Source organism: Sphaerodactylus townsendi, linkage group LG02 (assembly GCF_021028975.2).
Source record: "Sphaerodactylus townsendi isolate TG3544 linkage group LG02, MPM_Stown_v2.3, whole genome shotgun sequence".
NCBI lineage: Eukaryota > Metazoa > Chordata > Lepidosauria > Squamata > Sphaerodactylidae > Sphaerodactylus > Sphaerodactylus townsendi.
This window is the reverse complement of record NC_059426.1, coordinates 64,060,532-64,087,813: the sequence shown is the minus strand read 5'-3', so window position 1 is coordinate 64,087,813 and position 27,282 is coordinate 64,060,532. Positions and strand designations below refer to the sequence as shown.

Sequence of the window (27,282 nt, the reverse complement as noted above, 5' to 3'; positions counted from 1 at the left end):
CTTAGTAATTGAGTGGTCTGTATCCCCTACCTGCAGCAACCTGTTCTTGTATGTTGTTGCACAGTGTATCAACATTTCACGACATCTGCTTATTAAGATGCTTATAGGCTAATTTTTATTCTGCCCTGCCATTTTTGCCATGCCTCCTTTTGCACCAGCACTAATCTTCTTCACAACAGTGGGGGAGGGATCACAGCTGGGAGCAAAGTACAGGCCAAACCCCTCTGTCCACTGTTTTTGTTAGAGATGTTCTGCTTAATTATCACACTCAGGATTTTGAGCAATAGCATCTTCATCCAGGAAAGACACAAGAAGTCTTGCTGTGACACTCATAGGCTTGAAGGCAGACAAGCTTGTGGCTGCTGATCATTTAGGCAGAAGTCTTCACTGAAGTATCTTTAAGTGATGACTTGCCAGGGGGACCTGGCTGAGAACAAAGCAATCAAGGCTGTCTCTGTCCCATTAAAGGAATCTTAAGTGGAATCGGAAACTCTCTGCTGTGCTTGATGGAGTAGGTAGACAGAAAAAAAGAAAGAAAGTCTGGAATAGGTGTTTGCTCAGTGCAGGATGGAAGAAGAGACTTTTTTTTAAAAAAAAAAAAGGCTGCCTCCTAGCTCTGTGCTGCTGAATGGCCCATTCAGAACATTATGACTCTTGCTACTTCATTCTCTCTTTCTTGAGGCCAATTTAAAGGTGATGTTGATCATGTGGAGGCCACCAAGATACATTTGTCCTTGATGATGCTCCGTGTAGCTGGACATAGCAGTTGAAAGTTTCATGTGCATACTTTCAACAAACTTTACATTGCTGATGTGCACAAGGGTTGAGGCATGGACCTTTTAATTGTTGTGGGGTTCTCCAAAAATGCCCACTCAAGGAAGTACTTTTGGGTGGTCTCTTGTTACAACACTGTACTAATAGAGGCTGAAAAGTTCTTATGACAGAGTATGGTTTAGACAAAGGCTGACAGCTTTTTAGACATCTCTTATAGCTATATCAGCCCTCATATGGAAACAAACAAACACACACACACACACAGACAGATGATCAGTATATTCTTACAAACATTAAAAAAGCTATGTTTAAATATTTGAAGAGATGTCATGTTGAAGATGGAGCAAGCTTGTTTTTTGCTGCTCCTGAGACTAGGACAAGGAGTAATGGATTCAAGGTGCAGGAAAAGAGGTTCCATCTAAACATTAGGAGGAACTTCCTGACTCTTAAGGTTGTTTGACAGTGGAATGCACTGCCTCAGAAGGTGGTGGAGTCTCCTTCCTTGGAGGTCTTTAAACAGAGGCTGGATGGCCAGCTGTCAGGAGTGCTTTCACTGTGTATTCCTGCATGGCAGGGGTTTGGACTTGATGGCTCTTGTGGTGATTCTATAACCTCGTTTATACCCATTTATTGGGCTTCTATCGCTAGACATACAGGTTTGGAGGTAGAGGCATTTGTGTCTAGAGGATGCAAAGACTTATTGAGGGACTGAATGTCAGAAAGGCCACCAGTGCTTGTTTGCACAATCTTAGAATGACAGAGCTGGAAGAGGCTTAAAAGTCAGAGCAACCAGTCTGCACAGCATTGAGGCAAGAGTTTCCACCTCAACCCCAACCTTCAGAGATCTGCCATCACACCTAAACCCCAATGTGCCATTCTTATAGAGGAGGACTGGATCAACCAGACCTGTGCAATAAAATGAAGGGTGTATGTATGGGTGCCCTCCACTCATCTCTGCATCCACAGTGGCATAGAAATGCCACAAAAAGCTGATTGTTTACATGAAGAGAAAAGATGGAATGTGCAAGAATAAGAAAGGCACCTTTATCACAGACTTGGCCACTTGGAACTCTGGAGACTAGCTGACACTAAAGAATGAGATGGAGGATTTGACTAGCAGGAATTCAGAGATAGATGGCTGTATCTTCTTTGCCAGGTAACAATGCCTCAGTGGCCATGGCAGTAAAAGTCATCGGCTGGACTGCCCCAGCTAGTTATGAGAGATTAATTAAATCAGGATGTTAGACATCAGACTTGTATCTGGGGTTTTTTTTTCTGCCTACAAAGAGAGTTCGGATGACTGTATCCATAAAATTACAATATCCAGTTTTTTCCCCTGCGGTAGCTGGCTCCTCACACCAGCTAATTCAGAAAGTGGGTCCATCTGATTAAAGTCGATGTGATTAAATTTGCTTTATCGGTTAGTGGAACTACTGTGAAGTAAAGCAAGACTAGATTTTCTTAATTACAATATCTCATAATAGAGTAGGAATGAGATCTGGAAAAAATAATGTTGAAATGTATATTTTAAACATTTTGTTACATGAACGCATGAACCTGTTTCACATTGAATCAGATCCTTGACCTATTAGGGTCAGTATTGTCTACTCAAACTGGCAACAACTCTCTATGGTCTCAGAAAAAAAAGAAGTTCTACATAATCTACTAACTGATCCTGGTAACTTGGGATGCTAAGAACTGAACCTGAAACCTTCTGCATGCAAATCAGATTCTCTATCACTGAGCTATTCCCCTTCCCATGAACATTTTCCCATTAATTCCTAGTAATAAGTTCTGTAAATTAGTAAGTATAATATAATCCTCTCCATATAAATAAAAATATATGTGAATCAAATGGGTTCGTGTGAGAGATGCCCTCCCAGGCATCTGGAGGGGTGATTCAAGAGATTTCAGGAATGATCCATTCATGGCTATACTGTCTTCCTTCTCTATTAGGAATCATGGGTTGCATCGAGTCTCTGGCTCTACCCTCCAAAGAAGCTAAAGCAGACTTTTTTGAATGGGCTGTTTCGGAAGTGCTCAATTCTGCCATTTCAGGTGCCAAGCAATGATTTTAGAAGGGACTATACCCTGTTATGCTTTACAATCTTACAACTGTGGACTTGGGTGGAACCCATGAAAACTATCTAGTCCAATCTCCTGCTCATTGCAGGAAATCCAAAGTTACATCTAAGGAAAATGCTGGTCTAGCCCCTGTTTGAAGACCTCTAGCAAGAAAAAGGTGATTCCTGCTGATTCCTCCAATCCCAGTTGTCATTTCACCTGTTCCCTGCTTCCAAGTTCGGAGGTCATTTGCTGCCTTTTTTTAATTTGGGGGGAGCTGTTTTAAAAGTGTCAGTTTAAAAGAAGAAGAAGAAGCCCCATTGATCACTCAGAAATGCCTGCTGAGGAGTGAGTGGAATTACTTCTACATGGGCAGGGAAAGGCTGAGAGGAATGGAAAACCCCAAAGAAGGCAAATGCAAACTTGTCTGCTTTGCTTTTTCTGCACAGGCATTTTACCCACTTTTGCAAGCCACGGGGATTATCTGATCTGTGGCGTGGTGGCTGAGAGGGGAGAAAGCATATGTGCAACTGAAAATCTGATCCAAAGGAAATTTAGCCTCACTATAGGACAGACCCCAAGTGCACAAATGATCTCTATCTATCAGACAGGAAGGTATGGAATTGTAGGTGGGCAAGGTAAGGTAGGTGTTAAGTTTGATAAGTGGGTAAGTTTGGATAAAATATTTTTTAAAATTAACAGTCCCATCTCGGGGGGGGGGGGGGGATCCACCCGTGGAAGCAGTGCAATGCTGTGCCAGCAGATTTGTCCTTCCTAGGACACTTGCCCTGGCGCAGGTGTGGGATACGGCATGGGATGCTGTGCCAGTGTTTCTGCACATCTGCTCCCATTGCGGGTGCTGTGGGGGTGGTTCAGTGCCATGGCGGGGGAGGAGCTGGCAAGTAAATTCCTTCTTGGTGGTTTGCCCCATTGCGCTGGTAGCCAGACTGCAGACTTATGCTGCTGAAAAGATAGCATAAGTCTATTAATCCCAGTAGGGGCTTCCTAGTAGCAAAGAGGCTTTTTGGCATTTTAAGCCTCTCCACACCCCTGGGAAGCCTCTTTGGGGGTGGTAGCCCAGTATCCAGCCCCTTGGATGGGGCTGTAAATAGATTACAGGTAGTTTATTATGAGATTATTATAACGAAATTAAAGATGACAATATCAGGAAGAATGGTTTGAAATTAATTTATGGGTTAGGTATAATTTTGGAAGTTTATATGGGTTTTTTCTTACTTTTTATGGCTTTTTTGTGTATTTTGCACTCACAGGTGTTACTAGATCAATTGTGTTAGTAATATTAACACTGATATTTATGTCTAATGTTTTATATTCCAATGTATTATAAATTAATCAAAATATTAAATTGATATTTAAAAGTAGCAAAAACTAATTAACATTTTTATATAACAATTTAATAAAAATGAGCTAACATTTTTAAGAAGACTTTTCAAATATGGTGTATGATGTTTGTAGTTATAATATAATGAGTTGGCCAAGAATGTGCACCCTTATCTGGTGGGACAGTTAGTGATTGTCAAGAGAAATCTTGTAAATAGAGAAAGTTGAATTGATTAAGAGCTTTCTTCCCAGAAAGGGCTTCTAGCCTCCTAGCCTGTGCCCTGCTTATATTTGGAGCAAGATAACTTTTATGGACTTGTGTAATTGCTCTCCTTTAATGATCTGTCTAACTATGGTGGATGGAAGGTATAATTTTCTGTTGATTTAGTGTAAAGCGATTAATAGTTATGCTTTAATAAAAAGCTTAAAATGGAAGCAGTGATTCTCTAACAGTATTTAATGAGATGTACCTCTGGCAAGGATCCAAATGATCTGATACAGGAAAGCCAACTAGGACTTCTTAAGTGCAAGCTTATCTCTGAATCAGGTCGGACTAAAGTCATCCAGAACAGTTCTCATTTCTGATAAATGAAGGTGGTTTCACCAGGAAATTAATTTCAACAACTGGAAGGGGAAACAGGCCTTTCTGCTGGCACCACTTACTTCTTCCTTCATTCTGCTCACCTACCTGCCTGCAAGAAACTGCCCCTTTACAATTCCTTATTGTAATTTCCCCCCCTGCCCCATCAAATTATTCGATTAGAGAAGTACAGTCAGAATTCTGAATATGTTTCTGAAGGTTCAGCAAAGTCATTTGGTCTATCATAAAAGACAAAACTTAATTTCCAAAGGTGCAGCCACCTACAAGCATAAATATTTTAAACTTTTATGGCATTTATTTGCAGCAAGTTAATTCCCCAGGCTGTTTTCAGTTGGCCTTGCTGAGGAATTCATTCTTATCTGTCCTTTATTAGGCAACAAGATAGAAACCTCAGCTTACTTCATGCTGCTTTCTGAGTCAAACTTGCTGGTTGTTTTGATCACAAAGGGAGACCTGGCCCAGCATAACCTTTGCACAACATTTGTGCGTGTCTTTCTTTAAAAAAGAAAACCCAAGAAGGGCGGGGAACCTCAGGGTAGTATCCTTTGTCTTTCTTCCGAGAAAGGTCATCCATCAGTTGAACTGCCACCATCTCCAGGACCTTGCCCAAAAATGGGACGTTGGCCGTAGGGCAATAATTGCCCAGTACCATAGCGTCCAAAGAGGGCCCCTTCAAAGATGGATAATGGAAAGGCTTAGAGCTTTTCAGAAGCAGGGGCTGGAAGTTTCCTGAGCCAAGCAGTGCTCCAAATACACCTCCCAAAAGGGAATACTAATGCTGTAATAGAAATAAAAGTGTAATAATAGTGGTGTCAGATCTACATGTACCTACTTATGAAGACCTCTTCCCACATTACATTTTAAAATATGCCTAAAAATACTGAGATGTGGAATGGTATAGTATAGCTTGCTTTTGTCATATCTCAGAAGCTGAGCAGGATCACTACTTGGACCGGAGACCATTAAGGAAGACTCTGCAGAGGAAGGCAAACCACTTCTGTTGCATCATTTGTCTTGGGGTTACCATAGCTTGATGGCACTTTACTCAGACGCGCAGACTTAAAAATGCAAATGTGGATCACAAGTGAAGCTTCCACTTGATGACAAAACACACAGATTACGCGGCCTTACGCGGCCTGGGACCATCGTATCTTCGCGACCGCATCACCCCATATGTCCCTGTGCGGCCTCTTCGTTCAGTCGAGGCCAATCTACTGGTGGTCCCCGGCCCCTCAGCGATGCGGCTGGCCTCCACACGGGCCAGGGCCTTCACGGCTCTGGCCCCGGCCTGGTGGAACGCTCTTCCTCCAGCTGTTCGGGCCCTGCGGGACCTTGGTGAGTTCCGCAGGGCCTGCAAGACGGAGCTGTTCCGCCGGGCCTTTGGAGGAACCGGCCGCTGATGGTGCCCCCCCCCTTATAGGCTCTTATCGGGCCTTATCGGGCCCTTGACATCTGGGCCCACTGCCATCCAATGAGACTCGCCATTCCTCCCTTTTGGAAGGGGAGGGAATTTTAAAGCTAGAATACTGGACGCCACTCCTCCCTTTTAGGGGAGGGGATGGGAACTTATATACAGACTGTTGTACACTATTTAGTTTATTGAAATTTACTATATATTGTTAGAAATAGTTTTTATGGTTATCGCTGTTTTTAAATGTTTATTTTATATTGTTTCCCCTATGTTGTACACCGCCCAGAGCCCCCTGGGGATGGGGCGGTATAAAAGTTTAAGAAAATAAATAAATAAATAAATAAATAAATAAAGATTAGCAGCTGCAAGTGAGAAAGAGCAGCACAATGGCAGAGCTTTGGGAAGGGGAAAGTGGCCTTTTAACACTACATACTTTGCTGCCAAGATGCTTTCATCAAATCTTTACTTGCCTGATGTAATAATGACATATTAATCTCACATGTAGCTTGTCACATACAGCATGGGAGCCACAGTGTGCAGCAATGAGATGCATATAGGAGATAACAGGGTAAAGTGTATTAATGGAAAAAACCCAACCCTCTTCCCCCAAAACACCCTTCTGCCATGAAATGAAAACTGTTAACTGTTATATCTGTTAAAAACTATAAATTTCACTTTAGCTGACTAAAATGCTGGACAAATGTTTGCCACAGGGATTTATACTCTCCTTCCAAATCTGTCAAGCAGAATGCAGAATTACATGGTTTTTTTTAATTTCAGACAATTCCAATCTGGCTGCAATCTAAAATTATTACTTATTATTTTCCAGGTCCCAGTGAAGTCTGTGGAAATAACAGCTGAACTCAGTATACAAAAATGAATTGTTTGACATGTCAAGAAAACACAATGCTTATTTGTCTATTTAATACTCTGATTCCAGGCTGCTTTCATTCCTTCGTGGGGAAAATATTTTTTTATTTCCAGTAAAACATTCATGGTTGTTCTTAGAGACAGTGTTGACCTGTGTTTCTGGGAGGAGGCTTGCTAAAATTTCTGTAGCTTGAGAACAGGGGACACCCACTTTCATGGGTTTGTGAAGTTGCAAATATAGAGCATAAGTAAACAGCTTATACTACATGGATACTGACAGAGAAAAGATTTTAGCCCTCATATTATGCACATCACATGCATAATCTTGTAGCTCGTCACACATACAACTTTCCTCCAAAACATACAAAAGCAAACATACAAAACAACACCCAAATTTACAAAGACACACCTTCATTAACTACATAGGTTTACACACTGGCATTGATACACTTAAACTTTCCAGAAGACATAGTTAATAAGCTAACACAAAAACGTGAAAAACCGTCAAGGAGAGGTGCAAAATATACCCACATTTATGTTCCTAATACCCATAATGTTCCAACAACACATTATGACAAAGAGCACCCTCCTCTTCGCACACATAAATAACATACACAAAAATAGTAGCCATGGACTTTGCAAAAAAAAAAAGCAGTGGCATCTACACATACACACAGGTAACAGCTCAGGGATATTCAGACACAGAATGGAAAACGCGCTGGTATATACAGACTCAAAGGCATATATGTACACTGGGAGGGCGATCCTTCATACCTTCCAAAGCAACCCGCACAGTGACAGACCCTGGTTTCCTACATTTAAAAAAGACCGACAAATGCATCCCCGCCTGCACACGCACACATACAGAGACACACAGTCAGTAGAGCCTGACCACGGCCAGCTGAACAAATGCCCTCCTCTTCACAAACACGCGCAGACAAACTATGCGGACAAACACAGAAAGACAACAAACTGGCCCCACCAAAAGAGTACCTGCAGAAACATTTATTGCTGTGTAAGGTGGGGGCGGGGGTGCTAACCCGGTGGAGGCTGACACTTCGGTAGCATTCTCTCTCCTCTCTCTCCCCCCGCCCCATCTCCCCCCCCTTGTGCGCTCCCTGTGCTAGTTGCGTCAGTCTCCCCCCTAGCCTGACGTGCCAAGAAGGGGAAGGGAGCTGTCCGGAGGCTCGTGGTGCTGAAACTGCAGCGACTCTGTGACCAGCTCCCCTCCGCGACCCCCTGCTGCCAGCTTCCCGGGCACATTTGCTATGTAAGCAAGATCTTCCTCCACCCCCTCCTTCCAACCGTCGGGACTGGAGGCGAGGAGAGCGAAGGCTGGGCAACCACCTATATTTCTCCACCTCTCCCCACCTTTTTTTGTCTCGGCTTTATTTATTTAAGGATTGAGCAGGAGGAGGAGAAAGGCACACGTCCCACCCATCCTGCCTCGCGCCCGCCCTTCCTCGACACCCTCATTTGCGCTGCAAAACTATCCTCCTTCTCCACTGCATCCCAAGGAGGTAGCAACAGCCACATCATCACGGCAAGCCGGATGGGAGAGCGGAGGGGCGGCTGATGAAAGGGAAGAAGCCGAGCGTTGCCCAGGCGTGGAAGCCGCAAGGAAAACAACCCCTTTGCTCTGGCGCATCGTCATCCTAGCAAGGCTTTTTCTTTTTCCTCTATCGGCGAGGATCGTATGTATATAAATACATATATATTTCTTCCGTGTATTTCCAAGACTTGCGATGGTTGAGCGTCAATGCCATTGAGCGAAAACAACAGTCAGAGAAAGCGGAGGAGGAGGAGGAGGAGGCGGCGGCCAGAAGAAGAGGAGGATGAAACTGGAGATGGTTGTAGTGGCGGAAAGGAAGGAGCCTTATGCATCAAAAGGAGATTCCTACAGCTGCTGAAAGCACCTTCTCCTCCGCGTCAGCCACAATGGTCTGTACAGGCTGTCAATGCGTTTGATGACGTCCCTGTTTTGTGAAAGGGTAAAGGAAACGTGACCATGTAAGACACACGTTTCCTTCGGCAATTTCAGGCAAAGGCTAGAACAAATGTCAATGGCTTTTCTTTTTTAAAGTCCATGAAGGAAAACCAATTGAGGAATAACTAAGATCCCACCTCCTTTCCTTAATATCTAATTTTTTTAAAAAAAATGCCTGCGTGTAGTCCAGACAATTCCTGGCACTTGAAAAGGCAGAACTTATTGCAGTGAATATGGGAATGAAAATTAACCTCATTTAATACTCAGCTACTTCCTTTCAGGACTTTCAACATTTTTACTGAGAATATTTTAATAAAACAACATTTCCAGTAACCTCTAAGGATTTCACATTCAGGGGTGTATTTTCTCCTCTTCCCCTTCCCAAATATGTGCAGCTTTTTGGCCAATTGAGTAAATTTTGATATTACTGTTAATAATGATGATAACAATAGCAACAAGAAGTAATTTTGCATTTTAATAATTACCTGCTCTGCTGTTCTGTCAGAAGCACATTTTTTTAAAAAAATGTTCACATTAAATAAAAATAGTAATAAGGAGAAATACTTGACATGCCAAATACTGTTGAAAGAACTATATTTTTCTCTGCACACCTTTTAGTGACTTGAAATTCCTTTTCTTCCCTCCTCCTTTTTTTGGAGTTACAACTTGTTATCAATTTCCACTACCTGGTTTCTCTGACCCATCCCAGCACATTGGGAGTAGAAGGATCGTTTTGTTTGATATTTAATTTTAAACCTTGAAAAAAAGGGGGGAAAGGTGTCCGTTAAAAAAAAACAGCCGTGGAAGAGAGGTGAGAAGTTCAGTACTTTTTAAAAAAGATAACCTCATGCTGTTGATTTTTTTAAAAAAAACAAACGGGGTTGCTGTGAAATATCCTAAAGATCTTCCTTCAAGTTCCATTTTGTTATTCAACTCGATCTAATATATATGTGTCAGTGAGGTTGGGTGGGGGCCAGGGAAGGGAAACTGAAATTAACCAATCCAGCCCTCTTGCTCTTGGGCTCCTTCTACCGGCCCGTTTTTCCTACCCAACCCTATCTGGAAGGGAAGGCACATGTTAATACCAACTTGTGCAATCATTTTATGGTACTGTTACTACGGATTGCTGATCCCTAGACAGATGTTGCGCCACCAGGGTCTCCTCAAGTGCCGTTGTCGCATGTTGTTCAATGACCTGAAGGTCTTCCTCCTGCGAAGACCCCCGGCTCCCCCTCCCCCATCGCCGCCACCTGTCCCTCTCATGAACAGTGGAGACCCAGCCTTGAGCTTGCAGGCTTTCAACAACAACACGCTGACTTCGCTGCATGGAGGGAGAAGGGGACCTTGGAGAGCGCCGACTAGCGAAGGCGGTGGCGGTGGCGGAGGAGCGGGATCAACAAGCCCTCCGGAAGAAGAGTGGGGGAGTCCCGGGGGAGAGGGAGAGCAGCCCACGCCTATGATGAGCAGCACCTCCTCCGATGACTTCTGCAAAGCGAAAGCCGAGGATCGGTATTCCCTGGGGAGTAGTTTGGACAGTGGGATGAGGACCCCACTCTGCAGGATCTGCTTTCAGGGTCCTGAGCAGGTGAGTAAATCTTTTGACCGGAAGTTCTACACATACACACACGCACTCCCTCCCACTTCTCAGGATGCTTCATTTATTTTTGCTTGCAGGGAAGACTGAAGCAGAGGTTAGAGAGAAAAAGTTAGAGTGAAGTGTGCCAACTTTGGAACTTAGAAGAGAGGAGTAGCCCCTTCAGAGGCACTACACACCCAGCAGGCCCAGAGCACTCACAAATGCTGACACAACTCACCAAGAAACTTAGGAAGATCTCTACACTCTCTCCCCCCCCGCCCCCCCCGCCCCCCCCCCACAAAAAGATCAAAAGAGCATAGACTAATTTTCCTTCCCTAGTATAGCATGCACAGAGGTAAAGCACAAATACACAAACCACAGGTGAAAAGAGCAAGATCCATATGTGTTGTTTTCTTTAAGAAACTCTTTGTTTACATTCCTGCAAGTTTGCGCCAAATAAATGACTAACTATATCTGTACAAGTATGGTGCAGGAAAAAGAGGAGGTGCAGACTGAATTGATATCAGGGGGTTACTGTCAGCTGTATGTAGTTCTAGGAGTACATGAGAATCGGCTAATATCCTGTTTGATGTTCATGATCTTTGTGCGTTGATGCTATTACAAATTACCTAAATTAACACTTGGACCTAGATATGTGCATCCAGTGCATCCTACTATGTTCACTGGGAATTACTCCCAGAGTTAAATAACCTTATTATTGCTGTTTCAGGGTAGGGTGGGTTTTTTTGGAGGGAAGGTGGACAGATGGGTGATTTCTGAAACAGCAGGTGTATAGTTTTTGTGGAACTGGTGGTTTGTAGCTTGGAGACAAAAGGAGGACCTTGAAGCTTCTCTCAGATAAGATTTCAAATTTATCATAAAGTTCTCAAATGCCACATCATTTCTTGTGCTGAAGATGTTATGAACAGTCAAAAGAGAGTTTTATTTACCAAGTGCAGTGTTCTGTAACTGACTGGATAATTTCTGATGCCCAGCAGTGATAGCAACCACATGGCTAATGATTTGTTAAATGCTGAGAAGAACACGAACTCCCTAATGAAAGATATGTCTCTCTGCACACTGTTGTGCTGTCCCTTTAACAAACGTTTAAAGAGTACAGATCAAAGCAAAGAAATAAACAGCCAAGACACTGAAAACACTGAGATGAAGCCATTTTTTTCCTAAGTAATTTATTTAGAAAGCAAGACCGCATAACAATTTCTGAATAGATGGAAATAATAAGCCGTTGGAAGTTGTACGACTGAAGTTTTGAAACTGTCATTACAGAAGCTGTGTTTTATATCACAGTCAGATAAACTGGATGGAGTTTTATGAGAATTTCTCATGCACAGCTCCAGTTTGTGTAACGTCCATGCAATTTCATTTTGGGGACAGAACAGGGAAGGCTCCCATTGGATTGCATGAATGCAATTAGGTCCGCTTGCCCCTTTAAAATTAACGGAGCTCAGGCATTCCTCAAACTTTGTGGGTTTGTGGCTGCTGCCTTGTGTGGATCGTCTCTCATTTGTGAGTGGTTGGGACAATTTTAGTACCTTACAAAGGAAAGTGACCTTGTGATGTATTGCCAAGTTAGTTCTGTAAAGGTAGAGAAACTTTTTGGACTTGAAAATCAGGGTCCAGGATTTGTCTCTGTTCTTAAATATTATATTGAGGGCAGGCTTTGAGTGTTGCTGACTTTGACTCTCAGATTTCTATCAATAAAGACCCTACTGAAATTACTTTGAGAAAAGTGTGACTGTGCATACCTCTTCACATCTAATGAAGACACTGAAAAAACTGAGGGTCATAAAAACCTTTCTACACAAAAAAAATTATAAACATTCCAGGAATGTAATTTTTAAAAATGCGACGTAACTGCTGAAACGGAAGGAACAAACCCCCTTATGCTGAGACTGTCTGTTTTGAAATTGTGCACAGGTGGTCACCCTGTATTTAAAGACATGGTGACATGTTTTGCTCTCTACTGTGTGATTAGATCTGTAAGAGCAGCAATGTTTTAAGTACCCTCAGTTCCTACTGGTACCGTCTGTCTTGGAAGGCTTAACGCAAAAATGGGAAGTGCCCTTTTTGCCACTTTCTTACTGGCACTCTACTGGACCAGACCTTCTTACTTTTACCTCTAGGGAGCACGTGGATGATTCTGGCTCAGTAGGTTGGAAGGTGAATATGTGGCTGAGGTGGTCTTTGGTTTTATTTGGCAATGGAAAAACCAACTGAATGTTAAACACTCTTTTATAGATGTATATGTGAATAGAATAAAAAGCTGTGCCATTGGGGGGAATGATCCAGGACAGCAGGAAGGGCTAAAGGATGCACCATATGTCTTAAATCAGGCACCATCTCACACGTCAGTTGTGTATTGATCTCACTTCTAACACCAAGCAGGCAGGCACAGAGGCGTAGCAAGGGGGAAAAGCGCCCAGTGCACTAGTGCTTCCTCCGCCCTTGACTCGCCCCGCAACGCCCCCGCCCTGCCCCAGAACGCCCCCACAACACCCTCAGAATGCCCTCACCACACCCCCACGGGGGCGCATACCTGGTGCGTCGTACCCCCCCCCCCCCGAGCTAAACCTTTGGGCAGACAAGAATATCACACACACCCATGATCATACTTAACTGTAGCACATATCATAGGCCCCAGCTGTACATTAAAGCACATCCAAAGACCAACTCAGGATTCTGATGATATAACAATGACGAAAAGATCACGAGTCTTTGACTTTCCAGTTTAAAAAAGAGTTAACAAAGGATATGACAGACATTTATAAAATTATGCATGGGATTCAGAGAGTTGACATAGAGAACTTCTCTCCCTTTCCCAATATACTAGGACTTGAGGGCCTCTAATAAAGCTAATAGGCAATAGATTCAGGACAGACAAAAGTAAATACTTATTTGCACAGCGAGTGTGGAGTTCCCTGCCAGAGGATATAGTGACAGACATAGACAGCTTTAAAAGGGGATTAGACTGATTCATGGGAAGTGGTTTCTCAATAGCTGTTAGCAGAGGCTAACATAGAGACATGGGGACACTCATGTCTCCGGGCACACGCCTGTGGGTCATGGGGGGGGGCAACTGGCAGGCTTCTGGCCCCCAGCAGCTGCCGCCCATCCCCTCCATCAACCGAGTGTCAAGTGAATATGCAAAGAACAAAATGCACAATACAAAATATAAGCACAACCACAATGTCTCTAAAGTTCGCTGGGCAGGCAAACAGTCCTGTGAAAGTCCTGCATGTAACAAGGCTGGTCTCTTGTGAAGCCCTCATGTATTTCTTAAAGGGGCAATTCTCCAAAGATTGTTTAAAGGGGAAAGGACTTCAAATTGAGTTTCAGTACTTTCTCCTTTAAGCAATCTTTGGGGAATTGCCCCTTTAAGAAATACGTGAAGGCTTCACAAGAGACCAGCCTTGTTACATGCAGGACTTTCACGGGACTGTTTGCCTACTCAGTGAACTTTAGAGACACTGGAGTTTTCCTTACACTTGCTCATAACAACCTCAGATACCATCTCCAACTCAGTTTGAAGTCATTTTCCTTTTAAGAAACTCTTGGGGAATTTCCCCTTTAAGAAATATGTGAAGGCTTCACAAGCAACGTTGTTACATGCAGGACTTTCATGGAACTGTTTGCTTGCCCAGCGAACTTTAGAGACATTGTAGTTGTGCTTATATTTTGTATTGTGCATTTTGTTCTTTGCATATTCACTTGACACTCGGTTGATGGATAGGTATATGTGTAGTTTTTCATGTTGTATTTGTTTGTATTTTGGTACTTTTTAAATTGTGGTGGCAACAGCAGCTGTGCAGTGCGTTATTTATCTTCCTGATCAATACTGTTGCACCCAATTAGTTCTTTGTTGGTAAGGGGGGGGGGGGCGCCTGGAGAAGTTTTGTCTCTGGGTGCCATTTCTTCCCCATACACCTCTGGCTGATAGCCATGGTGACTAAAGGGAACCTCCACAATAAACCTCCAGTGCAAAGAGGCAGCATCAGGGGAAGGCCTCAGCCTCTTTGCTCTGTTCTTGGATTTGCGGAGGAACTGGTTGGCCACTATATGAGACAGGATGCTGGATTAGATGGATCACTGGTCTGATCCAGCAGAAATCTTCTTATGTTCTTAACAGCCAATGGCAGAGTACAGATTGCATGGATTAGCTTCACACTGGCTCAAACTCAGCTGTAGAGATGCACTAATGTACACTTGCCCGTTCTACTATATGGGATAAAATACTTTCTTATCCACAAAGGGCACATGTGGGTATTAAAGAGAGACTATCTGTTCAAACTGTCTATTTAAAAAATTTGTGGAATGAAAATCCAGTTCAGAAGGGAAAGTGCACTGAAGCTGCATGAAATGGGCTGAACACCAGCACTGGAAAGAAGATGGTTACCTCTGCCAAGATGAGGACTAGGAGGTGAATGGAACACACCTTAAGCAGGTGAGTTCACACCTACATAGCAGTTCAGTACTGGTTCAAAAGTAAGTCATACTGTGTTCACTGGGAATGGTTCCTGAATAAGTGGGCAGAATTTCTGTCTCAGGCCAATTACTCAGATTATGTTATGCGCACTGGCAAATGAGCCAGATTATGTTATGCGCACTGGCAACTGAGCCCCGGTCCGGCAAACTTCCTTGTACTGACGTTGAAGGAAGTTGCCGCACGCCTCCTGTTTTTGCTCTTGACTTTCCTCACGGAATGCAAGAGCACTTTAGGCATGCACCTGATGCAGAGAGGAGATAAGCTCCCCCATCCATATTCGGCCACAGTAACCCAGATCACATTCTACAGTGAAAAGCAAGTATATCCTGCCTGGACATTCATACATCTCTTCGTACGAAAGAACCAGTGAGTGTTCAATTTACAACTGAAACCAGGGACCAGTACTTTGATAAATGTGGGGTTTACTTCACCCATGCAGGTGTACAGGCATTGAATGGAATATGGGAATTACTCAATGCACAAATAGAGAAAATCAAGTGTGCACTGTATACAAAATGAGTCTTGTATAAATGGCATATCTGTGCAGTGACACACCATGTGGTCCCAAGCACACTGGCCCTGTTGCCCATCTCCACATGTTCACTAAGTTGCAAATATGTGGAGGGAAGCTTCGCATGCACAGTCAGTTCCTCCATGTTTGTACCTTACAGATCACTCCAAGATCAGCAAGAAGCTTCTACATGCATGAATAGCAGCTTGTGGACCAGTTTTGTGAGACAGCTAAAATATAAACGTTTTGGCTTAAACTTCAGTGTTAGTGTTATGGGCAGACTCCATCCTCAAGGCAGTAAATGTAGCATTTGTGGGGGAGAGATTCACTCTGCTGCCCTAACTCATGAAGCTAGCCTTTATTTATTGGGGCAGTCCCATGAATGTTTAATGTAAAGAGTGGTTCATGCAGATTTTTATAGGAGATGACATATATCTTCCAGACAAAGGAGTCTTTAAAGATAAACATATAATGGATCAGGAGGCACAGCAGATTCTCTTCCTCCTACATGATGGGGAACTCAGCACAAACTATTCATCCTGGGAAAGCAAACATTATTGTCTTCAGAAGGGAAGGAGCAGATACCATTTTATGGTCTCCAGTGGTGCCTCTAATGTAATGGGATGAAATGGGTGGAGGGTGGTTCACTGCCTAATGAGATTCAGCATCTAGTAAGGGACAGTGGATGCTTGCACAGCATCCAGAAGGTAAATGATTTGATAAAGAGATTTGTAGAGAAAAATGGAAACTGAAGTGATCCTTTACAACAACCAACGTCCTGGGAAGGGACTTATACTTAGAAAAGCTGCAGAGATTTGGTGGCAGTCTCCCAATCTCAACAACCTCCTGGAAACATTGATTGCTCAGTGGGGAAAGAGGGTGTAGGCTTTTTAGGGATTGCTTGAAGGTGGAGGACCACAGGGTACCTAACAAGAACTGAATGTTGGGTTTTGTTGGAATGAGGAGGAATGATGGTCAAGTTAATTGAGCAGTAAGGAACAGACATTACAATGACAGTGTGGTGTAGTGATTAAGAGCAGGTGTATTCTAATCTGGAGAACCGGGTTTGATTCCCTGCTCTGCCACTTGAGTTGTGGAGGCTTATCTGGTGAACCAGATTAGCTTGTGCATTCCAACACATGCCAGCTGGGTGACCTTGGACTTGTCACAGTTCTTTGGAGCTCTCTCAACCCCACCTACCTCACAGGGTGTTTGTTGTGGGGGGACAGGAAGGGAAAGGAGATTGTAAGCCCCTTTGAGTCTCCTTACAGGAGAGAAAGGGGGGATATAAATCCAAACTCTTCTACTTCTTTTAATGTGATAATATGAGCATTACGTCCAGAAAGTCTAAAGGGAGCTGGTGTGGTATAGATCCCCATTCAGTAATAACACTCCTGTGTAACTGAAGCACTCACCAGTGGCCAGTCTAACCTACTACCCATAATTTTGGGGGGATTAAGGAAGCAAGAAAAACCCAGGATTCTGCTGAAGAAGGATGTGGACAATACATAAAAGAATAAGATGGCACAGAGATCCTGAGCATGAATTTTGCAATCCTGTGGATAGTAAGCTTGGTAGAATCCAAAAAGCAAACCCCACAAAATGATGACCAACTCAAATAGCCCCAAACAGGGGGAACGTTTTGTCAAGCTGTTTTTTTTTTTAATGGTTTGTTTCAGGACAAACTCCTAAAGTTTTTTGTAATCATCCTGCAAAGAACTGGGCAGTTTTGTCAGATGAAAAGATGCACAGATGCACAACCTGAAGATCAAGGCCTAAAAAGTTATTTTCTCCTTTGCCATCCCCCCTTTTTGTTTTATATCTAGATAGACGAAGAGCCATGGAGAACATGAAAGTTTGTAGATTTCTTCACATTAAGTTTGTTGACCCTAATAAAACGTACTACATGGCGTGAGTGTTTTGACCAACATGGGTACCTGCTACTAAAGTACTACAGAGCCTAGTTGATGGGTGAGGGTTTCTCCACCATGTTATCAGCCTCTCTGTCATCCCAATTCTGTAGAGTGAGTTAGGCTGCATTCTCACAGTGACCCTTCTGCTTTGGGTTCTCAATGCCAATGTAAATGCAGAAGAAAAGGAGCATTCATACCTAGGCATTCTCCCTCCTCCCCATCCAATCTTGCCCATCCCACCACACCTCCACACATGCCAGCTTTTAAAAAGCTAGTAGCTATATTGCTATAATGTCATGATACTATAGAAGTGTGGTAAATATTAATGCTTTTAAATCTGGTGGGGAAAAAACCCTGCCCATGGTGCAGGAGGAGGTGAAATGGCAGACACAAGAGGACAGAGAGGAGAAATGGTGCCAACATGGGCAGGGGGCAGTGGTGGGATTCAGCAGGTTCACACCACTTTGACAGAGCCGGTTGATAAAATGGTGCTTGTGAACAACCAGTTGTTGAATTATTTGAATCCCACCACCAGAACTGGTTGTTAAATTATTTGACTCCCACCACTGGCGGGGGGGGGGTGGGTTGAAAATCCACACCTTCCTACCCACATGGTAGGCAAATCCACTTTGACTATGATCTTACTGTGAAAATCAACCCAAAGCAGGTTTGGGAAAGATCGAAATGAAGGAAACGGGAACCCAGAAGGTGAATGGTTGTGTGACATTGTCATCTGGATACTCAGTTGTAGTGAGGGGAGGATGTCAAGGTGAAGTGAAACATCCATGTGGAAGCAGGCTTTCAGAACAATGGAACTGCAGTTCATAGCTTGGGAAGTGACTTGATTGGCCCCACTTCCAAGAAGAATTATATACTGTTCAATCTGGCTATCATACCTTTGAGACTCTGTGTGCCTTCTCAGTCAAAAATGCCCTGCAGGCTGCTGTATGAGGGTATAGTTGTGGCATATAGGATTGGGGACGGGGCTACAAGGGAAGCTGCTAATGCCCTGAAATCAGATGCTAGTGCTCAGGTGTCCTTTTGTAGTTCCCACGTACAATCTCCATACAGAAGCAGAGTGCTGCTGATTCTCAAGATCAGGCTGTTAGCCAGAGGATGTGACCACTAAGATACAACCCTTGGTGAGAGCTATTTCATTGGATGGCTTCACTCAAATATCTTGAGATGACTTTTAAAAATCCACCTTTCTTTAACACTTGGCTTCCCCCTCCCCCAACACATTACATTTTCTAGAAATGTATCTCATTTTTGAAAAAAAATCATTTCATTTGATTCTTTTGATATGTTAAAAGTCATTCTTTTGCAGAAGCATACAGTCATTCCCATCACGTGTCTTACATATTACATCTTTACTGAACTGTACAAACTTTATCTTTTCTGTGCCAGTTCAGGGAACATGCAATCTATGAATGATGAGTGTGTGGGACAGAAGAAGAGATTGAGGGCAAACTCTTTGCTTTTGAGTGCACTGGAATGTTAAGATAATTAAATACCTGCCGCTTAAGACTACAAATATCTGTACTTATAACCTAGTTGTTGGCCATCTGTCCTTTCATCACTGGGGAAACTCGGAGGTTCGGAAATGAGTTCTAAAGGGAACAGACTTTTACTAGTTTGCTTTCCTCCTTTTTCGATAGCAAGAGAAATGCCAAACCAATTGCAATGCAGTTGTCTTAGCTTCTGTTCCACACATTCTACCCTTTGCTCTAAACAGTATCACAGTAAGACTGTGTAATCCAAAGCACACTTATTAGGAAATGTTACATTGATGTCAATTGGATTTACTTCTGAATATACATGCTTAGGATCACACTGGAAGTCAGTTAAATAATTTTAAAAAATGACATGGAACAAGCAGTTTGATAACACACTTCCAGTACTTTAAAGGCTAGCTGGTCCAAAAAAGTGGTAATCGTTTGCTGTTCAAGGATCACATGATTTTAAAGTGTTTCCTTTAAAGTATTCTGCCACTGAAGCTGTGATGCGTAGGTCAAGACAGAAATGGAGTAGTGGGGAGTTTGACTGACAGAGTTTTTTAAAACTCCTACCCTTCAAGCTATTTTCCTGCTGACCCCACATTTCTTTAAAGGAGCAATCCTAAGCAGGTCTACTCAGAATAAGTCCTACTTTATTCAGTGAGGCTTACTCCCAGGAAAATATTCTTGGGATTTCAAGCTTAGTGCATTTCTTTTTTTCCCCCTCAGAAAAGGTAACATTAGCTGGAGTTTGTGGAAAACAGCCTGCCGGAAAAATATTTAAAAAACCTCTTTTCCCAGAATCAGTCTACTTTTAAAAACTGCACTCCAGCAACTGTATTCCATTTGAGAGAAAGCATTGAGAGAAAGGATCACTCATAACATTATTCCAGAACCAATCTGGTCATTAACATTTTGCTTGTGCTAGAATCAAAATCAGAAAATGTTTAATATTTTCTTGGAAGGATGACTGTTCATTCTCTCTCTCTCTCTCTCTCTCTCTCTCTCTCTCTCTCTCTCTCTCTCACACACACACACACACACACACACACACACACACACACACACACATGCACGTGAAGGCCATTTCACAAAGCTGAAGTATGCAGGACTAACACCGTGAGCTTTCTCTGCTCTGTTACTTCTTGGAAGAGAGAAGGTGATAGCTAGTTGGGAAACATCCATATCCCATAGGTGCACAGTATTCACACAGCTGCTTCACATAGCGATTTAAGAAATTGCTTGCCATAAGCATGTCACTTAAAATAGCATCCCTGGAATGGTTTTTCCACCCTTCAGCTGTTCCATGGTGTAGCAGTCATTGTGGCAATCACATACAGATAGTCCTTCTCTTATTGCGCTTATGTATGAAGGCAAACAAACTAACAATGAAAACTTATACCAACAATCAAACTTGGTTGATCTTAAAGATATTACTGAACTCAAACTTTTTAGACTGACAACATGATAGCCCCAGTTCACATCCAGTAGTATGCCAGTAGTATGCCAGTATGTACCATTGCCACAGAAATGCTGCTGCAGCAACTACATGTTAAGAGTGAAATGGACACCAGCTCTTATTTCCTAGCTAGCATGTTTAGGATTGGGCAGAAAAGGTTTTTCCCCTTGGCTTTCGGCTGGAATGGATTCTGCCAGGCGCTGCTGTTTGTCAAGACTGGCAGTCATTCAGAATTCTTAAAAAGCGTTTGGCTTTTTTCTCTCTCTCCAGGTTTCTTGCAAAAGTTGCTGTGCCTGCACAACATTTAGTTCTAGGACCTAATAGACTATCAGTAGCTGACAGAGTGTACGAGGACCAGGGGGGTTCAAAATGGTTTCCTTATCTCATTAGAAGATTTGCAGAAGTCCGTCTTCTCCCTCCTCCTCCCCTATCTACAGAAATCTACTGGGAAAGATTGTTCTGGGTGTGGAAGCGCCGTGTCATCAACTTGCTAATGACACTCAGCTCTATTTTTCATTAGCGGCAGATCCGTCAGCAGCTGTTTCAGTTCTCAGCCTGTGTTTGGCAGTTATGGTTGAGTGGACAAGAGCAAACAAGCTGAACCTGGATCCAAATAAGATGGAAGGGATGATGACAGTCAGTCCCAGTACCTGATTAGCAAATTGGACCCAAGTTGGTGTTCAATGTAAGAGTAACAAAAGTTAATTTAAAGGTGCATCTTATTATCTCTACGGTCCATTCCACACAGCTGAAATAAGACGTCCTGAGGACGCCAAAAAAAGGCATCCTGGGAATGCACTCCGCTCAGCCTTTTTCCCAAGATGTCTTTAGGACGCCTTATTTCTGCTCAATTCTTAAGGGGAAAGTACACATGCAATAATGATAAGAGAAAATTTGTACCCACCAGGCTGAAGACTAAAAAGTCACAAGGTATTTTATAACATCATGGCAATGTTTAAGAATTATTTCAAAACAAATTTGTACAATACAGGCACACAGCAAATTTCAACACAATAACAGCAACAGCTAGCCAGAACCTAGATAATTACTGGCCTCGTGAAAAACTTCAAGGCTGTTCTGTAAAACAAAATAAAAAACATGTTACACACATGTTATGGTGATTTTTTTGTGTAACATGTTTTTTATTTTGTTTTATAGAACAGCCTTGAAGTTTTTCACGAGGCCAGTAATTATCTAGATTCTGGCTAGCTGTTGCTGTTATTGTGTTGAAATTTGCTGTGTGCCTGTATTGTACAAATTTGTTTTGAAATAATTCTTAAACATTGCCAAGATGTTATAAAATACCTTGTGACTTTTTAGTCTTCAGCTTGGTGGGTACAAATTTTCTCTTATCATTATTTCTGCTCAAGACATCTTTTAAAAAATGTTTCAAAGGTGGATTCCGCACAGCAAATATATAACAGGTTGCAGTCATTTTAAAGGAACCCATTTTCCTTCTCCATGTTCATGTGAGTGCCCTGTAGGCAGTGATCTGAGCTCATGTGAACAATCTGGATTGCTTTTGTGCCTTCGCACAGAGACACTTCTCTCTTTTTTTATTTCTGCAACACATGCATAGCTGCACAGGCATACATAAATGAACCCCCGCTGCCAGGTTGATCATCCCACAATCTGATCATCTGCACCTGCGTATCTGTGCATGTGCAACATGCAAAATTTACAAAAAGGGACTTCCTTGCAACGGTGGGGCATTAATGAATGTGTTGCTGGAGATCAGTCATGCTCTCGCTGCCACAGGGAGAAAATGTGCTTGGGGACTTTGTACCCTCAGAAAATCTCTCAAACAATCTGTCCACAACCTGCTCGGTGACCTTAGCACAGAATGGCAGGTGGGCAGATTCTCTCTGATGGTGGGTGGCACAGAACTTACAGTGAACTTGTGGAAGGGAGGGAAATAAAATATCTCCTGCATGCCTTCACACAAGCGGCTCCAACGCAGGATTTTGCAAAAGAATCGCTGGTTTATCAATTTTCAAAAACCCAGGGCTGAGGGAAATAAAACAGGGCAAACTGATTTTGGGGATGGAACCAGTGTGAAACCCCCTCCCACAAATGATTTTTATCGGGTCCTACACTGTTACATTTGCCCTGTGCCAAATCCACCATAATGCACCTTTCCCCAATAAGCCGTCTGCAGAGGTGTACAGGGGGTAAATGGTGCCCGGAGACAAATTGTCTCCAGGACGCCCCCAGGCTCTGCCCCCTGATCCCCTAGGCTCCACCCCTGATCCCGCCCATGTCACCATGAACATGGGCAAGGTCTAGGGTGCCCCCCCAGACTCCCGCTGCCAGGGGGTGGGGGGCTTGGGGAGCAGGAAGGGGTGGGACTTCCTGCTCCCCAAGCCCCACCCCTGGCCTCAGTGCTTATAAAAGCAGATCTCTGAGGCCGGGACTGCAGTCTCTTCTGGCCTGCCCAGAAAGGAGGTCAGAAGAGACTGCAGGCTGCCGGCTGCTGGCTGGGAACCAGCCAGTAGGGGGGAAGGAAGGAAGGGAGTGCCTCGATTGACGTGGACGGGGTCGAGGCATGCGAAAACGATGAGGCAGCAGGACTTCCTGATCATGAGGGGGGGCAATTTTGCACCCCCCACATGACCAGAAGAGTAGTGCCCGTACCCCTTGTCCCTAGGTAGATACGCCACTGGCCGTCTGCAAGATGTCTCCTGCCTGGCTGTGCAGAAGGCATATTATGTTTCTTACCCAGCCATTTTGCTCCATGGTCAGTTTCACCCTCAGCTTGCGCCCAACATTTTGACTGCAGCTGAAGAGATTCTCCTTGCCACCATTTGCTGAAGAGTGCCCAGGACATTTGCTCTACAGCCTCTGATCCTGGGCACCTTTTCAGCCCCAAAAGTACATAGTTGTACTCAGCTGGTCCTGTCCATTCTGGCAATATATAGTTTTCCTTTTTTAAAAATCAAGGAACTACCTTCGTAGTTATGCAAACACACATAAGAGGATCTTAGCCACTTGGAAGATGGGTCTGCTGGCCATTGAAAAGTGTTGGGTTGACCTGCCCTCTGAGAACTGACCCCCCCTCCCCTTTCCCTTACTGCACAGAAAAATGCTTTTGGGTGTGTGGAGTGATGTCCCACAGATGTCTTTTTGTACTGATATTGTTTTAATGATATTGTACTGACACTGTATTTTATGGACAATGTGTATTTTACTGCAAACTACTTTGAATTTGATGAGAAGAGACATAGTAAAAATATTATTCACTATAAATATACTTGCTCAAAATAAAACAATCATCCTAGTAGTGTCAGTTAAATCTATCTAGCACAACGTTTCAGAGAAGATTTGTATTTATTCTTTTATTAGGATTCATGCTTAGCAGGAAATTTATTGAATACACTCACACGTACATTTCATATATCTTACGAAATATATAACATTTTAGCGGTAAGTTCAGGCAGAACAAAAGGGCAGCAGCTTCTCTTCTGCCTTCTATGGAATCATAAACAACCTCACAATCTTCTAAGCAGTATTACCTATAAGCTTTATCACAAGTTCATGTAATACCCAGCAAATCCAAAACACTATTTCTACCATAAAAATAAGGAAAGGACAACCTTCTATGTATTGCTGCGACCATTATGTCTTTTCTATTGTGATGATAAGTGAGATAAATATATTGAGATGACAGCATCTCTTGGCAAAGGAATCTGAAAGCATCTGAAATCTCTTTACGATGATACCTAAAAGAAAAGTGGTTGCTCCCTGTGCCAATCTTGAAAACATTATAATGGGGCTAACTGTGTAGAAGTTCACCCAGTCTCTCCCTTGTCTTCCCCCCTCCCCCCAAAGAATAAGCAGGGCCTGGCAGGAAGTAGGGATGGAACTGATCCTCCATGTGTGGCTGTGCTAGTTCAAATCTGTATGCCTATCTATCACATTTTTATTCCACCCTTTCTTCAAGGAGCTTTGGATAAGACCCATTGTTTTCATATCCTCCAACTTCAGCGGCAAATTCATTAGCAGTGTAATCCTATGGAGCTACTTTGTATTGTGTTGCAGGTATCTTCAATCTACCCACTTTTCTCTCAGTTTCAACATCAAGAGCCAGTATGGTATAAGAATGTTGGACTGGTTATCTGGGAGTCCTGGTCCCCACTTTTGCATTGGTTGTTCACTTGGTGACATTAAATCAATCACGCTCTCTCAGCCTAACGTGCCTCACATGGTTGTTGTGAGGATGAAAGGGAGGAGTGGAGAACCATGTAAGCTGCTTTAAGTCCCCACTAGGAAGAAAAGTGAGGCACAAATGAATTAAATAATAAATCAATAAATAAATTTGGGAATAAGCATATCTTTCTTCCAAATAGTAAAAAAAGATGACTACAGTAAAGTGAGCAAAATAATTTTCATTATATATACATTTTATATATACATATTTTATATTATATATATAATATTAACACAAACACATATTAACAGTATGCCCTATGCTGGTACAGTGTAGTTCTTAGACCCGTGATGGCGAACCTTTTCGAGACCGAGTGCCCAAATTGCAACCCAAAACCCACTTCATTGCAAAGTGCCAACACGGCAATTTAACCTGAATATTGAGGTTTTAGTTTAGAAAAAATGGTTGGCTCCGAGGTGCGCGTTACTCTGGAGTAAGCTTGGTGAAGCAACTGTGCAGAACTTCGAATGGGTAAATCACGACCCTAGGAGGGTTTACTCAGAAACAAGGCCCATTGCCAGCAACCAAGCTTACTCCCAGGTAAAGGATCATGCCCAGGCCAGCCTAGATGTGTTTGTGTGTGTGGGTGGGTGGGGGGTAATTTTCCACCCCCCCACATGACGAACTCTGTGCACGCGTGCCCACAGAAAGAGCTCTGAGTGCCACCCACTGGCCTAACCTATCCACACAAGGTTGGTGTTGTGAGGATTAAATGGAGGAGGAAAAAAAGGTTGTTAAAAAGCCACTTGAGGTCCCTGATCAGGTTGAAATGGATATAATGTTTTTAAAAGCATACAAATTCTAAGTATTATTATTAACCTCTGGGCAACATATGAAGTATCTGTGGATGAGAGGGAATTGTACAGTTGCACTGTCTTTCTTATAATGTAGTCATATGTACGCATTGAGAAGGAATTATGGAGGTGCAGCACATGGATGGGGTCAATGCCACAGTATCATCAGAATACGTCCTCAAATCTAACCAGCTCAGAGCAAAACAATACCTGGTCAATACCTGACCAAAGTGGTAAAAGGTCTGGAACATAAGCCCACTGAGGAGAGACTTAGGGAGCTTTGTATGTTTAGTATGGGGAAGAGAAGGTTAAGGGGTGACATGATAGTCATGTTTAAATATTTGAAGGATGTCATGTTGAAGATGGAGCAAGCTTATGTCTGTTGCTCCAGAGACTAGGACACGGAGTAATGGATTCAAACAATGGCAAAAGAATTTCCACCTAAACATTAGGAAGAACTTCCTGATGGCAAGGGCCATTCAACAGTAGAATAGGCTGCCTTGGAGGGTAGTTCAGTCTCCTTCTTCGGAGGTTTCTAAACAGAGGCTGGATTGCCATCCATCATGAGTGCTTCGATTGTGTGTTCCTGCATGGCAGGGGGTTGGACTGGATGACCCTTGTGGTCTCTATGATTCTATTTACTAAATAGTTCTCTATTTACCTTCTTCATACCCAATTTCATTTCTTACACTTTTGTGGATGGCCTGTGACTTGTAGCACATTCCAGTTAGCCAGCTATTTCCAGTTAGCCAGAGATAAGGGGGATGGCTTTCCTGCTATAGGGGAGTTAATTCCCCATTCCCCATTCCCCATTGACACTTAACAGCCCATTGGCAGGGATATTAAAGGAGCTCCATGGCATTATAGTTACACACAACACCACTTCCAGCAACAACTCCCCCCCCCCCCACTGATGTCATCATGGTAGGATTACTCTCTCATATTCACTTAAAAATTCAGTGGAGTTTCGGATAAACCTTAGGAAATCACTCCAGCACAACGAGATGACTTCAATATTTTTTTGGCTGGAAGTGACATCATGTATGAAACATCATGAAGATTGTTCCCACCTGCCAAATTCTCCCAGTGGCAGATGATCATTTTGCTAACTAAAAATGGTCTATTTATCAATTAAATTATTCTCTACACAATCCCAAATCAGCTACCAGGCACCAACAGATCCTAGAGAAAAGGGTCACCTAACAGATTTGCATGATAGAACCATGGTCACAACAGTACAGATCAATGACAGTGAAACAGATATGCATGGGTTTGTCATATGCTACACAGTTTTTGTGGTTTTGATGTCCTTTGTCTACATGAGAGGGAACAAGATCCTAATTAGATGTTATCTAATGTCAAGCAACCCTGATGACTGAAGCTGCCATCCTAAGTGCACTTACAAAGCAGCATATTCCCTTGAACTTAGTAGAACTTATTTCCAAGTAAACATTCTGAGGATCATTTGGGTTTCATGTATCAAAAGCAAAGGGTCCCAGACTTACCTGGACCCTGTTTGCAAATTCATGGGGATTTGGAGTAGAAAGACAGCCCTCCAGAGGTATACGGGACTAATGCCTGTGTAGTGGCATAATGACCAGAATGGCCACCATTCAGATGTGGGCTGATGGGGCCTTCTGGCCACCTGACATTCTTCCAGGCCAGGTTCCCTTCTTTCTCCTGAGCAGGTGACCTCCTTCCCCCCTAGCTGCATCAATCAGGTTCTGCCTGAGTCTGGCCAGGGTATGGGTGAGTCATGTGTTGGGAACCTGAA

General features: G+C 43.1%; 1 protein-coding gene across 1 annotated transcript in view; it reads left to right on the top strand.

The window, feature by feature from the left end:
• The first annotated feature begins 8,511 nt into the window (after nucleotides 1-8,511).
• The window catches only part of MARCHF4 (membrane associated ring-CH-type finger 4), a 188,857-nt gene continuing 170,086 nt past the window's right edge, over nucleotides 8,512-27,282 (top strand). Inside the window, exon 1 of the mRNA XM_048487107.1 lies at nucleotides 8,512-10,633. Coding sequence (XP_048343064.1) covers nucleotides 10,124-10,633 — 510 coding nt within the window. The 5' untranslated portion in view covers nucleotides 8,512-10,123. The remainder of the gene's footprint in view (nucleotides 10,634-27,282) is intronic.